General features: G+C 42.3%; 1 protein-coding gene across 1 annotated transcript in view; it reads left to right on the forward strand.

Moving 5' to 3' along the window:
- CTNND2 (catenin delta 2) overlaps window positions 1-12,225 on the forward strand; it is an 861,592-nt gene extending 849,367 nt beyond the window's left edge. The window contains exons 23-24 of the mRNA XM_084850586.1: window positions 3,400-3,473; window positions 8,514-12,225. Coding sequence (XP_084706712.1) covers window positions 3,400-3,473; window positions 8,514-8,774 — 335 coding nt within the window. The 3' untranslated portion in view covers window positions 8,775-12,225. The remainder of the gene's footprint in view (window positions 1-3,399; window positions 3,474-8,513) is intronic.
- The last annotated feature ends 352 nt before the right edge of the window (window positions 12,226-12,577 follow it).

A 12,577-nucleotide genomic window follows, 5' to 3' on the forward strand; every position in this document is an offset into this window, starting at 1 on the left:
ATTATTCTGTTTGTGTGTGAAATGTATCCATCACCTTGATAAAGAGCCACAACAAGCGTGAAAAGGAAACGGGATCAACCAAACTTAAAAATCGTTCAATAAAGTATAATATAAAGCCTCAGCTTCATGAGCCTTTTTTAAAAACCCCTTCGACTGATAATTTTCACCTGGGCCGAATTGCTTATAAGATGTATGGATACACATGTTGTAGGGCCAGAGATATCAGCATGTATGTAGTCATAAAGATATCAGACACAACTGCGCTCTTATCGACACAAGGGTAAGTTTGAATATTGAGCCATTCCTGCCTTTGGACAAGTTGTGGTGGGGACAGGGAGGCAGAAGGTGACAGCAGCAAGGGCTCCTAGGGGGTGAACCCACTACTCCCAGGTCTGAAACATGAGGGATCTGGGTTAAGAAGGCAGACTGAGAACCCTTGATTTTTCATTCCAGATCCCCCTGAAACCAGACTAGGTGCCACTAATATCAGTGACATGTTTAGATGTACAGCCACTCCAGTTCACCAGACATATTTGTTCAACCTTCTTTAGATTCAGCTTTACATAGCAATCCTACTACCAAGTTCCTCACTACAAAAAACACAACGGAAGTATCAAAACCGCAATGTCTGTGTCAGATAAAGTTTTTACCAAGATCATCAGTATATCGATGACTTCTCACTCCAGACTTCCAAGCACACTCATAAAGTGGCCTCGCATACATATTGGGCAAGAGGGAAAACAAGACTGAACCCTGCATGACCTCCAAATGATGGTCCAGGGAAGGTGACACACAGTTATGATTACACTCTGTGACTTCCCCACAAGGAATGAACAGGACCACTTCAAACGCCTGTTGAGTTCCACAGCCTCATCATGAACAATTTACAGTCAACAGTTTCAAAGGCCCTGGAAAAATATAACAGAACCAATAAGATACAATAATTCCTCTTGAATTATAAATGAAGATCAATCATCAAAGTCAATACTTCTGTGCCATACACAGGTTAATCCCTGCGACTGTCAAGGATTTAGGAATCAATGGAACTGCAGGAACAGACACCTGTTCTACAAGTTTGCCTGGAAAAGAATTATTGTAGATGAGCTACAACAGCACAGTGTATTAATTTTATGGTTATTTTTGAGGAAGAGCTAATCAGTGACTAAATTGAAACCATCTAATATCCAGGCCTTCCAGCCTGATCTGTACCAACTGAGATAGGCACTTTTGGCCTGCATGCTCTCAGATATACCTTGCACACTGATATGTGATGTGATTTCAGACTGGTCAAAATAAATGAGAAGCATTACAGAGCTTTTCCCGACAACAGTCATGCTTTTTTTTTTCTTAGTGGGACATGTATAATGGCCCTTGTACAGTGCTAGAAGAGCTAAACCTTGTCCTCACAAAATGAAATGAGGGCTAGTTTTGATATTCATTATTTTGTATATGATCTTCTTTCCAAAATGTGCACCACAAAGTTGAGAAAGTGGACAAAATCCTAACTAAATTATAAAAATTAAGGAAATGGACCACAAAATGGCAAATCATTGTTTCAGTGTGGGGAGAGTTGCTTTTCTGGCATTTGCTTCTTTAAAAAGTATTACTACATGAGTACTACCATATATGACATAGCAGGGCAGTAGAGATGACCTTAAAAAAATCTTCATTAAAACCCAAGAAAATAAAATTTCTGCAAAGTTCACAAAATGCCATGGGGAAAGAGTTTTAATTTGTCATCAGTTACATCACAGAAACTGCACTGAGAAGTACTACTCACTCGGCAACATTCCATGCAGTTATTGACATTTTAATGGGAGGGGAGCAATTCAGTTTTCCATCTAACAAATACAGCTTAAATGCTGGGAACATTGAACTCCCCACAGTAGAAATGCTAGCTTGAGAAAGTAATTGCATGGAACCAGATATTCTAAGACTGCAAGAGTAATATGTGCAAAAATATATTCATCCAGTTAGGCCACAAGTATTTGATACTTCTTATGCATTGACTACTGCCACTGCTGTAATATAGCCATTTTAAAAGATCTCCATCTTCTTCAGTTCAGTATAATGCCAGCACCCTAATCATCTATGCTTTCTCTGGCTCTAGACCCACCAGAGATGATAGGCAAGGTGGGTGAATCCTTTTAGCTCAAGAGCAGGGTAAAAATGCTTTCAGTAAACAAATTAGTGTGCCCATGAAAGCTCTTGGATCAAAGGTTTGTAGAGTTTATGGGGGTGGACCATCCTGAGTGATCCAAACAGCCCATTTGCCATACATTTGTTCTCCCAAAATGTAATAATCTAACTGTGACAACAGGATCATCTTGACACCAGCAGTAATTTGAACACGCTGTGTGTTCTCATTTGCACAGCTATTTGGACAGCTGCAGCCAACATTTAATGGGTATTTATCACGGTTACAGTTCCCAAGAAATCCCGCAGGCTCTGAGATATTTATTTGGTTGTTTGTTTGTTTGTTTATTTATTTTCTATTCCGCCCAGTAACCGAAGCTCTCAGGGCGGTTCACAAACATTAAAACCAAATGGCACACAATAAAACAATTGAAAATATATAGAACATTAAAACCACAATATAACAATACAGCCACAATAAAACCTAGCAGGAGTGCAGGAATTTAAAATACAGATTTAAAACAGCAAAGCTAAAAGTCTAGAAAGCTAAAATGCTAAAATGCCTGGAAAAATAAAAAGGTCTTCACCTGGCACTGGAAAGAATACAATGTAGGTAGACATCAGTGGTGGGCCATGTGGCAGCATAAGCAGCTAGAGTTTTTGACTTACTGATATATTCAAGGAATGGAGTACACCCAGCTCAGTCACACTTGCCCAGGATTCTCAAGGTATGATCCTTCCCAATCAGGGTGCTGGGCCCACACAGGGAAGAGTCACACCGTTGGCATTTATGAGTGATCCATGTGCTCTTTTACAAACCAAGTTCTCTGTGATCACAGGTGGTCTGTTTAAATGTAAAAGTTGTGACTTGAATATTGCCATAATGTTCCTGACGTCTTTCCAATGGTGATAATGTGGCAATCTGTCATCATGAATTCCATAAGTTGATTATGTGCTATGAGAACAAGAATGTCCTGTATCTTCTGTCAAACAACTTCAGTGTCTCCCAAGGTCCCAAGGTATTTAGCCTTTCTTCATAGGAAGGTGTTCCAACCCCTTCATCATTTTAATTACCTTTATTGAGATGGGACCACCAGAACTGTACACAGCGTTCCAAAAGTGACTGCACATCAGATTGCTAATAAAGGCATTATGATACTTGCTGGTTTAACACTGAATTGGCTTCTCTCCTGCTACCCTCATTGCTGCACATAGAGCTGACATTCTGGTTGGTAACATGATTCCTTTTTCTCTCCCCTTTAGCTCAGAACACTGGAATCTCTACTTTGTACAGAAATTCTTATGGTGCCCCTGCTGAAGATATTAAACACAACCAGGTATGTAGCCAAAGCAGCTTAATTGATTTTTGAACTAGAACAGAAACTAGAGGCAAAGTAGGTGTGTGTGTGTGTGTGTGTATGTACACACACACACACACATACATACATATATATATATATATATATGAGATATAGATATAGATATATATATATTTATATTTTTATATATATGCGCATGCATGCATGTCATGGTGAGGGCACAACTAGCCACCTGGCCTCTTGGGGCACACAATTTTTGTGCAACCATTTGATAGAATCCCAGATTTAAGTGCTTATGTTTTTCACATGGCATTAGTTTGAAAATTATATGGGTCAGATCCACACAAAATTAAAACAGTGGGATAATTCAGTCATGGTTAAGCAAGTCTGGATCCATCCCTATGGAATTAATGCCATAAAAAGAGTGCAGTTACAAGCAGAGGTGGTGGGTCCATTAGGGCATGGGAGGGTGGAGGCCCGCTTGTGTCTCCCACCTGGAAACTCCCCAATCCAACCCCAGACACATAACAATTCAAAACGTTTTGGAGGTCCTTACCTCTGCAGTGTATCAGGCGCACCTGCTGCTGAAGAGGGGTCGGCCAAGGGCAAGATGGATGGATGATATTCTGGAGGTGACGGGCTCAACCCTGGGGGAGCTGGGGGTGGCGACGGCCGGCAGGAAGCTCTGGCGTGGGCTGGTCCATGAAGTCACGAAGAGTCGGAAGCGACTGACCGAATAAACAACAACACCTCTGCAGTGTTTTTTTATTATTACTACAGCCAGCAGCAGGTGCACCTGATGCACACTCTTCTCTTCTGATTTGTGAATGACGTCCAGCAGTGTCGTTACACCTGTGCAAAGGAGCAGGGCCTCTGTGCACGCTCTCTTCTTGCTTCTTCCTCGGTTGTTTATTCAGGCAACAGGCGGGGTATTGGGGAGACCCAACATGCCTGGTTGCCAAATATGGGCATGCCAGGGACTGCCAAGAAATGCTTCAAGAAATGGGCGTTGAGCCCAACTGCCCCCAGCCAGTCACCAAACAAGTGGGCAGGGCTATTATCAAGGGACAAGCCCATGATGAGCAAGAGTAGGCAGTCATGCGAGTTCAACATATTACAGCAGCAGGCATCGTGGATCATGGAGAGACCAGTGTCCCGCCATCTCGACTTACTGTACAGTGAGTGGATTGGAAATTATCTCATTCATAATTTGTTTGAGAGGGGATCCTCACCATTTTACTGTAGTGTAAATGGGGGGCTTAATCCAGACTGGGACCACTGTGTGGATAGGGGATGTACAAACCTTCCCACCCAAACACCTTTTTAGTTAAAAGGGGGGGGGGCTGGGTGGGAAGGTTTATGCCTCCCCTATCCACACGCAGTGGCCCCAAACCAGATTGGGCCCCTGTGCATTTACACTACAGTAAAATGGTGAGGATCAGATCAGCTGTCTGCGCTTGGTCCAGAGTGGGTGAGAGAGAGTGGGCAAGTGAGTGACCAGCACGTGTGTGTGTAAGATTTATTAATTAATACTGCAGTCCTAGACAGGTCCCATTGTTTTCAATTGAATTTACTCGCAGGTAAGCGTATATAGGATTGCAGTACAAAGCTTTGTATGAGAATTGTGTTTATGCCTCATCGAAGCCAGACCCTCCTCACCATCAGCCAGAAGGGAGGATTTTTTACTTGGGATGGGGGGATTTTAATTTCTTTTAAATGTTTATTTATTTACAGCATTTAAACATCTGCGTCTTTGGGCTTTGAGCTTTTGTCCCCTTTTTAAAGCTTTGTTGTGGCACTTCAGTTGCCTTGCAAACCCCTCAGGGATTTTTCTTATGCCTTAGCTTTTGAGTTCTGTGGAATCTGAGTTCTTTGCAGACCAATATGGCTTCAAAAGGACTGCTTTAATCCTGCTGTTTGTGTCACAGACACCCACTCCCTCACTAGCCCTGCTTTACCCTAATGATAACTGGCCTAAATTTTAAACATTTGTTTTCTTTTGGGGGAGGCTCTGTGGATGTGGAAGGGGGTGGATTCTGGATGCTCTGAACTTGCTGCCCATGCTTGCTCCCGAGTAATCCAACCTTTCTTACTTGGGAGTTACTTGTAAAGAGATGGATTTGGGATGGTTTTTTGTGTGGCTCTGTGGATAGCATCATCATCATTTTGTATGGGTGTGTGGATTCTTCCCTGTTGTTTTGCACTAGTCACTTTATTCTCTGCGCAGTGAGAGTTGTTGGTACAGATGAATATGGGTCTAAATAAGTGCTTTTGTGTGCCACCGCTTTGCACGAACACTCTTAAAGTTAATGTGCTGCAGTTCTCCCTTCCTGTGGTGCGGGTTGCTGGTGCTGTAGATTCAGAAGACCGTTCTGTCTCTGGTGACCCTTTGGCTCTGTCCCTAGTGACCCTGTCCGCAGCCCCACCAGCACCAGTGGGCCCCAGCCGCCACTGGTTATAGGTCCCAGCACAGGTAACAATGGGACCGTTTCTAATGTTAGGAAGAACTGAGCTTTGCTTTCCCTATCTTCCCCACCCCATTTCCAGAAGGAAGGAAATATATAATCACTTCCTTCTGTCAGTGTTTCTGTAGAGAAAGAAAAATTATATCTGATAGCAATTACTGGTTTTTTATGCTTTCCTGGAAAAATAAATGTATTAATATACCTGCAGTAATTCTAGAGGAATCATAATTACTGAAATGCAATTCATTGCTTCACAATTCTGAACTTTCCCCAGCCTGCCCCTGTAAATACCAACATTTACCAGTAAAATATGGAAATGAGGGCTGATATTCAGCCATTTGTTGGAGAGAGGGTAAGTTGGATCCAGGAGCTGTCTTCTGTGAGAAGAAGGGAACTTCTGAGAGGAAGGGCTCTGCTCAAAGAAGGTCTCTGTGCCCGATTTGTATGGATATCCCTCCCCCACACACACCACAGCTCACCCCATTCAGCAGGATCTCCTGACTCTCTGTGTATCCTTTTGAGGGGGTTGGAGGGGAGGGGCTGCCATAGGAAGGAGGAGGCGGAGAGGTCCACTTCACTGTCCTCTCTTCCCTGTGTTAGTTCCCTCCCGGTTTAAAGAAAAATGTACATTCTTTTACTGCCATCATGAAAGGGTCTAAGACATATGGCTGGTTAATCCTTACACATTTAACCTCCTTCTTAGGAGACTGTCGTTCCTCTTCTGCCATGGGTTTCTCCCTTAGGAGACCTTCCCTATGTAACTATGGGCCAGAAGTTCTTGGGTGTCCCTGTATGAGCTGAAACAATTGCAACCAAGAATGGTTTTCTTCCCCTCCTTGTGTTAGTGTGTAAGAGGCCACAAGGGTCTTTGTTGTTCTTCCTTTCCCTTTCGCTACAGGGTAGCAAGGTAACTAGGTGCTGTTATTTACCAGAGATGAGAAATCAAATACAATCACGCAAGCTGGGTTTTTTTTCTTTTAGAAGGATAGAAGTGTAGCAAGTGCAAGCTTATTCTAAAACCACAAAACGAACAAGCAAACAGATCATGTGTTACATATTCTTGAGCCAAGCAGGCAAAACCAAGGCAGGAGCAAGCATATCGGTGGCCAAAGGCTGAGCCGAGGGTAGAGTTCCAGAGAAGGCGGATGTGAGGCAGTCTGTGTGGCTGCCTGAGCAGCAAGTTGCTCTGGCGGAGGGACAAAGCCTGGCTCATATTTGGTTCCCCCGCTCACTTGGTCAGCTGAGCTGAAGAGCAGCAGTGCTGCCTCAGGCCATTATATGGGTGGCAACAGTGATGAGGCCATTAACTCCCTCTGTCTGAGTCCCTGGGTCAAAATGCCAACCAGCTTCCACTCCAGGGGTACACAAGTGGGGTGGGGAACCTCTGGGCCAGGGGCCAAATCCAGCCCTCCTGGGGTCCCAGTCCAGCCCCCCGGGGTTCCCCAATGCCCTCACAGTCTCCACCTTTCCCCCAACCATGGATCGTTGGGTAGTTTCTCTGCTTTCGTGCAGCTTTCCCCCCATTCCGAAAGGTTGACAAGCCTCTCCCAAGGCTTGGTTGCTGGCACCAGGAGCTTTAAGTACAAGGTGGTGGTAGTCTTTTATTTTGGCCCTGCCCCCTCTGCTTTCAGATCCACCCACTTCTCTAAAAGTGAATTCAGCCGTCTGGCTGGGAAACATTCCCCACCCTTCCTCCAGAATATAGACAGAGTGCAAATTCTTAAAAAGAACCATCCTGACACCATTATCTATAGGGGGAATCATGTTTTACCACAGTTTGATACAAAAAGGTATCACTACCTCTGGATTATATAAAGTCAGGCCTTGTCAGAATTAAAGCCTCAAGTAAAATAACAAGAATAAATTATTATCAGTCATCCTCATCAGGATTTGTAAGCTGCTTTTTATCCTGAAGGTCCCTCAAATGGTGAACAACAGATTAAAATACAAACAGATTAAACTGTAAAATTGAAATAAACACAATCAATCAAACCAACAGTATAAAACAGCGGGATCATGATATCAAGGGATACATCAATTGTCATTAAAAAGCAGAGCAAAAAGGAACAGTCTTTTTATAGCACTAGATGAAAAGAAGAGTTTCATGCCTATGTTGGTATACAGGCTTCTAGAGTTCTTTAAACAACTACTCAAGACTCCAAGACCCAGTCATTGCAGGTCTGCATTTGGCCCATGTGCTGGAGGCTCCCCACTTCTGGTATATGGCATTTTACTTCAGATTTTGGGATCCAGAACTCTGGGGGAAGCACACTATTATTTTAAGGAGCTTAGCCATGAGTCTTCAGAGTCTTTGCTCTTTACTCATCTCTTTAAGCAAAACATCTATTAGGAGCAGTAATAAATGCAAATGCAAAGCAATCATGTTAGAAAGATCAAGCAAAACAGTAGAATTAATTCAGGAGGACTAAGAGATATTTTATGTAGCCGCTGAAATGCTGGACGCATTTATATTGCCAGCCTAATAAGCAGCACTGAAGTGGAACCAATGTTCCACTGCACCCGAAATGGCCGTTTTTGTTTCCCGTCATTACAGTCGTACCTAACAAGCTGAGGCTTATTATTCTGTTGACAGGTTTCAACACAGCCAGTTCCACAGGAGCCCACGAGAAAGGATTACGAACCATATCAGCCATTTCAGAATTCAACAAGAAACTATGATGAGTCCTTCTTTGAGGACCAAGTGCATCACCGTCCGCCTGCAAGCGAGTACAATATGCACCTGGGACTCAAGTCCACTGGCAACTACGTCGACTTCTACTCCGCTGCCCGGCCCTACAGTGAACTCAATTATGAAACAAGTCACTATCCAGCATCTCCGGATTCCTGGGTTTGAGATTTGGGCAAGAAAGAAGAAGAAAGCTCCAGGAACTGTGCATGTGCATGCATACCACGAGACATTCTTTTCCTGCAAATTTAGTTTGTTAAAGCCTGTTCCATAGGAAGGCCTGATAATCAGTGTGGAAAATTTAAGGTACTTTTAGATGGCTACAAGAATTGGAAGTTAAGCACGGGAGTGTCATTAGCAGGGGGGAAATGTATATCTATTTCTGTATCTATATAATCCTGTTTCTCTCTTTATATATAGATATAGAAATATATTGTGGGGGGGGGGGCAACTTTGCAGTTGACCTTGTATGTAGAGTTTAAAAACAAATAGTGCTGTACATTGAATGTGGCTGAAGGCAATAGGGGAAGGTACAACAGCCGAAGTGGGTCCAGAGTTAAGCACAAGATAAGGAACAGTTTACAAATCTTATGGGGGACAGCTTCTCACACTTTGTTTCCTCTCCTCATCCATTGTGAATCTAGGCTTCAAGTTGCATTTGGGGTTTCCTCTGTACAGCAAGATGTTTCTTGCCTTTTGTTAATGCATTGTTGTAAAGTATTTGATGTACATTACAGATTTAAAAGAAGAGAGAGAGAAAGAGAAGTGCATTGTGTATATTACACCAATGCCACAGTGTTTCTTCATCTATGGTTCTAAATATTGCTTCGATTTCAAAACTTTGAAATATGTATGAATTTCCAGGGGCAGGGGAGGGATTTTTTTTTTCTTTTTCTTTTTTTCTTTTCTTTTCCCCAGTGCGTTTTAACAAGAGAAAACAAAAACGGAATATTTAGCAGTATTGTTCGTTCTGATATGTGAATTTGTTTGTGGCAACTAAAAAAAAGGCATTCAGCAGTTTCTGACAATTAACATTCATCATTCCACACTCCTTGTCAACGAAGTGCTTTTTCACTGCCTAAAATTTTAGATGTAGATATTTGAAATAGATTTTTTCATTTATACCAGTTTTCTTTATGATGATACAGTGTTAAAAGAAAATAAATTACAATTGATCTGTCATCCATATTTGCTAAGAATGTCTATTTCCAAGAATCCTCCATCCAAATACACATTCTTGCTTGTGGGCGTATGTTTGTGTGTATGTCCCCATGTATGCATAATATTCTGTGTGTATGTTTGTGTAGCATAAACAATGTTTCATCTCAGTGTTGCCAGACATAAGAGAATTCTCATCGATGTATGAGAATCTGGGGGCTCCTTCATATGCACTCTTGTACACAAATAAACAGGCATTCCAGCTTGCTCAGTGCAGCAGTAATTCTGCTACTGTTTTTCAAGGAGGACAACACAGCAGCAGTTCCTAACATCTCAGATAAAAGTGAGATTGGGAGAGTATGCTGGATGGCTGGAGAAAGGGTGATATTTTCCTCTCAATTGCATTTATTTCCCCAACCAGGGAAGGCGGAGTTGCTGTATATTCCTGCCCCCTATATCGGCACTATAATGATGGTAGCAGAGTACGGTGGAAAGGCTTCCTTCTTTCTCCATTTATCTAGGTAATTGTGTGCTCCTTCCCTCTGATAGCGCCACTGGGGAAGCAAAGGGGGGAAAATGGATGGATTTTGCAAGAAAGCGGAGGTGGGAGAAGGGAGCCTTGGACTTCCCTTACATTCGATTAGGTTTGGAGGACCCAAGATATTCCTTGGGTCACTGCTGCCTGAGGTGAGAAATTTCTGAGCAATGTGGCATCTGTGTTCCTAAGGTTGGAGTATTTCCTCTCCTTCAACCCTTCCCCAAAAGTTCTGCTTTGGGGGGGGGGACAAAAAAGCCTATGACGCGACTTTGAGACTGTGGTACAAGGATCCCAAACTGATAATCTGGCAACACTGTTCCATCATGACGTTTGTCCAGTTTTTTTAGATTTTTCTCTACAGTGGAAACTCCATTGTCTATGAGCTGGCTATTAGTGATTCACATGATTATCCTGTCCTAAGTATAGGAATTTGCTTTTTTGTTCTTCAGTGGAACATCCTTTAAGATCTCTTTCACTGTTTCTCAATGAAAGAAGGGAAGTCTTAACCCTGATCTACAAGCTGCGGTACACACACAAGGAGTTCTGGTGTAAGGAAGACCTTTCCCATTGATGCCATGGTCAGGAAAATTTCCACATCGTGCCCAGAAACGCTTGATAGGAGCGATGCCGGATATTTAAGCACAGAGAGCAGGCCCTGCTCACATAGGACACTGGGTACATGTTGAGACCCTTATTACAGCAGCTCCATAAGTAAGGGAGTCCCATAACTCTTGGGACATCTACTAGCTGAGGTCCTGTGCTCATCCCCATCCCCAGGAGAAGTAAGAGCACAATACTGCAGCAAGCCAATCTATCCGAATACTGTGGCTGAGCAGGAAACAGAAACGTGCAGAATTTCATAGAGAGATTGGAACAGTAAACTGGCATTTAATCAGTATCCTATTTCTCCCCACAAAAACTCATATACATTTTAAAATCAGGTATAATAATAGTAATGGAAAACAACACCTTTTGAGGAAATACAATAGAGGAAGATGGGGGAGGAGCTAGGTCCATCATTTGGCAATCATTGGTAAGTATAAAAATGCTCCATTATGATTTTACATTGTATTATATCCATTATAATTCAGCTAATGATGCAATGCACAGCCTTTGCACAATCAGACCACAACAACTGCAATTTAACATTTCATACCAGCAGTGTCCTGGATGCAGCAGTGAATGCAGAAAGAACATGGTATTTTCTGAGAGAACTGATATATAATAATCCTTCGTTAACTGAATGGCCTGGGGCAAATTAAAAAATGGTAAAAGAATCTGATGTTCCAATATATAGGTTATGCTACTAATTGCTATAGGGTATGATGACATGAAGCTACATGGGCAATACAAAGTTAACCTGGATTGCTCTGAGTTTCTCATAAGTGATGGTCAACTAATAGGACTCGCAAGAAGGGATTTGTCAGTTATCTAGCTTTCAGGCTAAATGTTTTAAGAAACTTTTTTTTAACAAAAACAATGATAATAGTTTCAGCTTTGCCTGATCTTTTATCGTGGAGATATGAAAATATTTCAGAATTGTTACCTGTATTAGAGAGTAAATAAACAGACACAGAGGTATCTATTGTAATGTAGACATGGTTTGTCAGTGATCTTAGCACTGTAGTTAACTCTTTGAGGCATACCTTTCCAATGTATGATGAGCAACCTTCTCTCCTCTTGTATTAAATTGAGGGGAAAAACCCACATGGGAAATCTAGCTGGAAGGAAGAGCTCAGTGGACATATGTATATGGAGGCAAATATATATACACATCATGGTTTTAGACACAGGTTGTTCATATTTTCTTTATTAACTGATCAGAAATTAAATGTGCACTTAAAGTATATAAGTGTTATCAGAATCATTTTTTTAAAACAAAACAAAATGTGACTTAATTAAAATTCAGCCTTGGCATCTGGCATATACACTGTCTTTGGTAGCATTTCATGTAGTGGCCTCAGAATCACATTTTGATTGGGTCTATTGTACATAACACAGACATTTGCTTCGAATGGGGAATGGTTGGGTTTACGAGTGTGTTTAACATCCCGTCGTCGCAATTGTAACGTTGCCCCCTTGGGCCCTGAGATGGCCATGGAATGAGCACCATGTTCACAGAAACAGTGCCCCTTCTAGTTCCAGAAGCACCCTCACCTCACCCCGTCATACTGTGTCCCGTGCTGAAGTTCTCAAGGGAGACTTCAGAAGCAGCCCCTAATGTACCCCAATGAGCCACTGTTTGTGTGTAGCATAAAGAAGCTCTTACAAGTTT

This window comes from Heloderma suspectum, chromosome 4 (assembly GCF_057233095.1).
Source record: "Heloderma suspectum isolate Gila_16-S chromosome 4, 16-S_ref, whole genome shotgun sequence".
NCBI lineage: Eukaryota > Metazoa > Chordata > Lepidosauria > Squamata > Helodermatidae > Heloderma > Heloderma suspectum.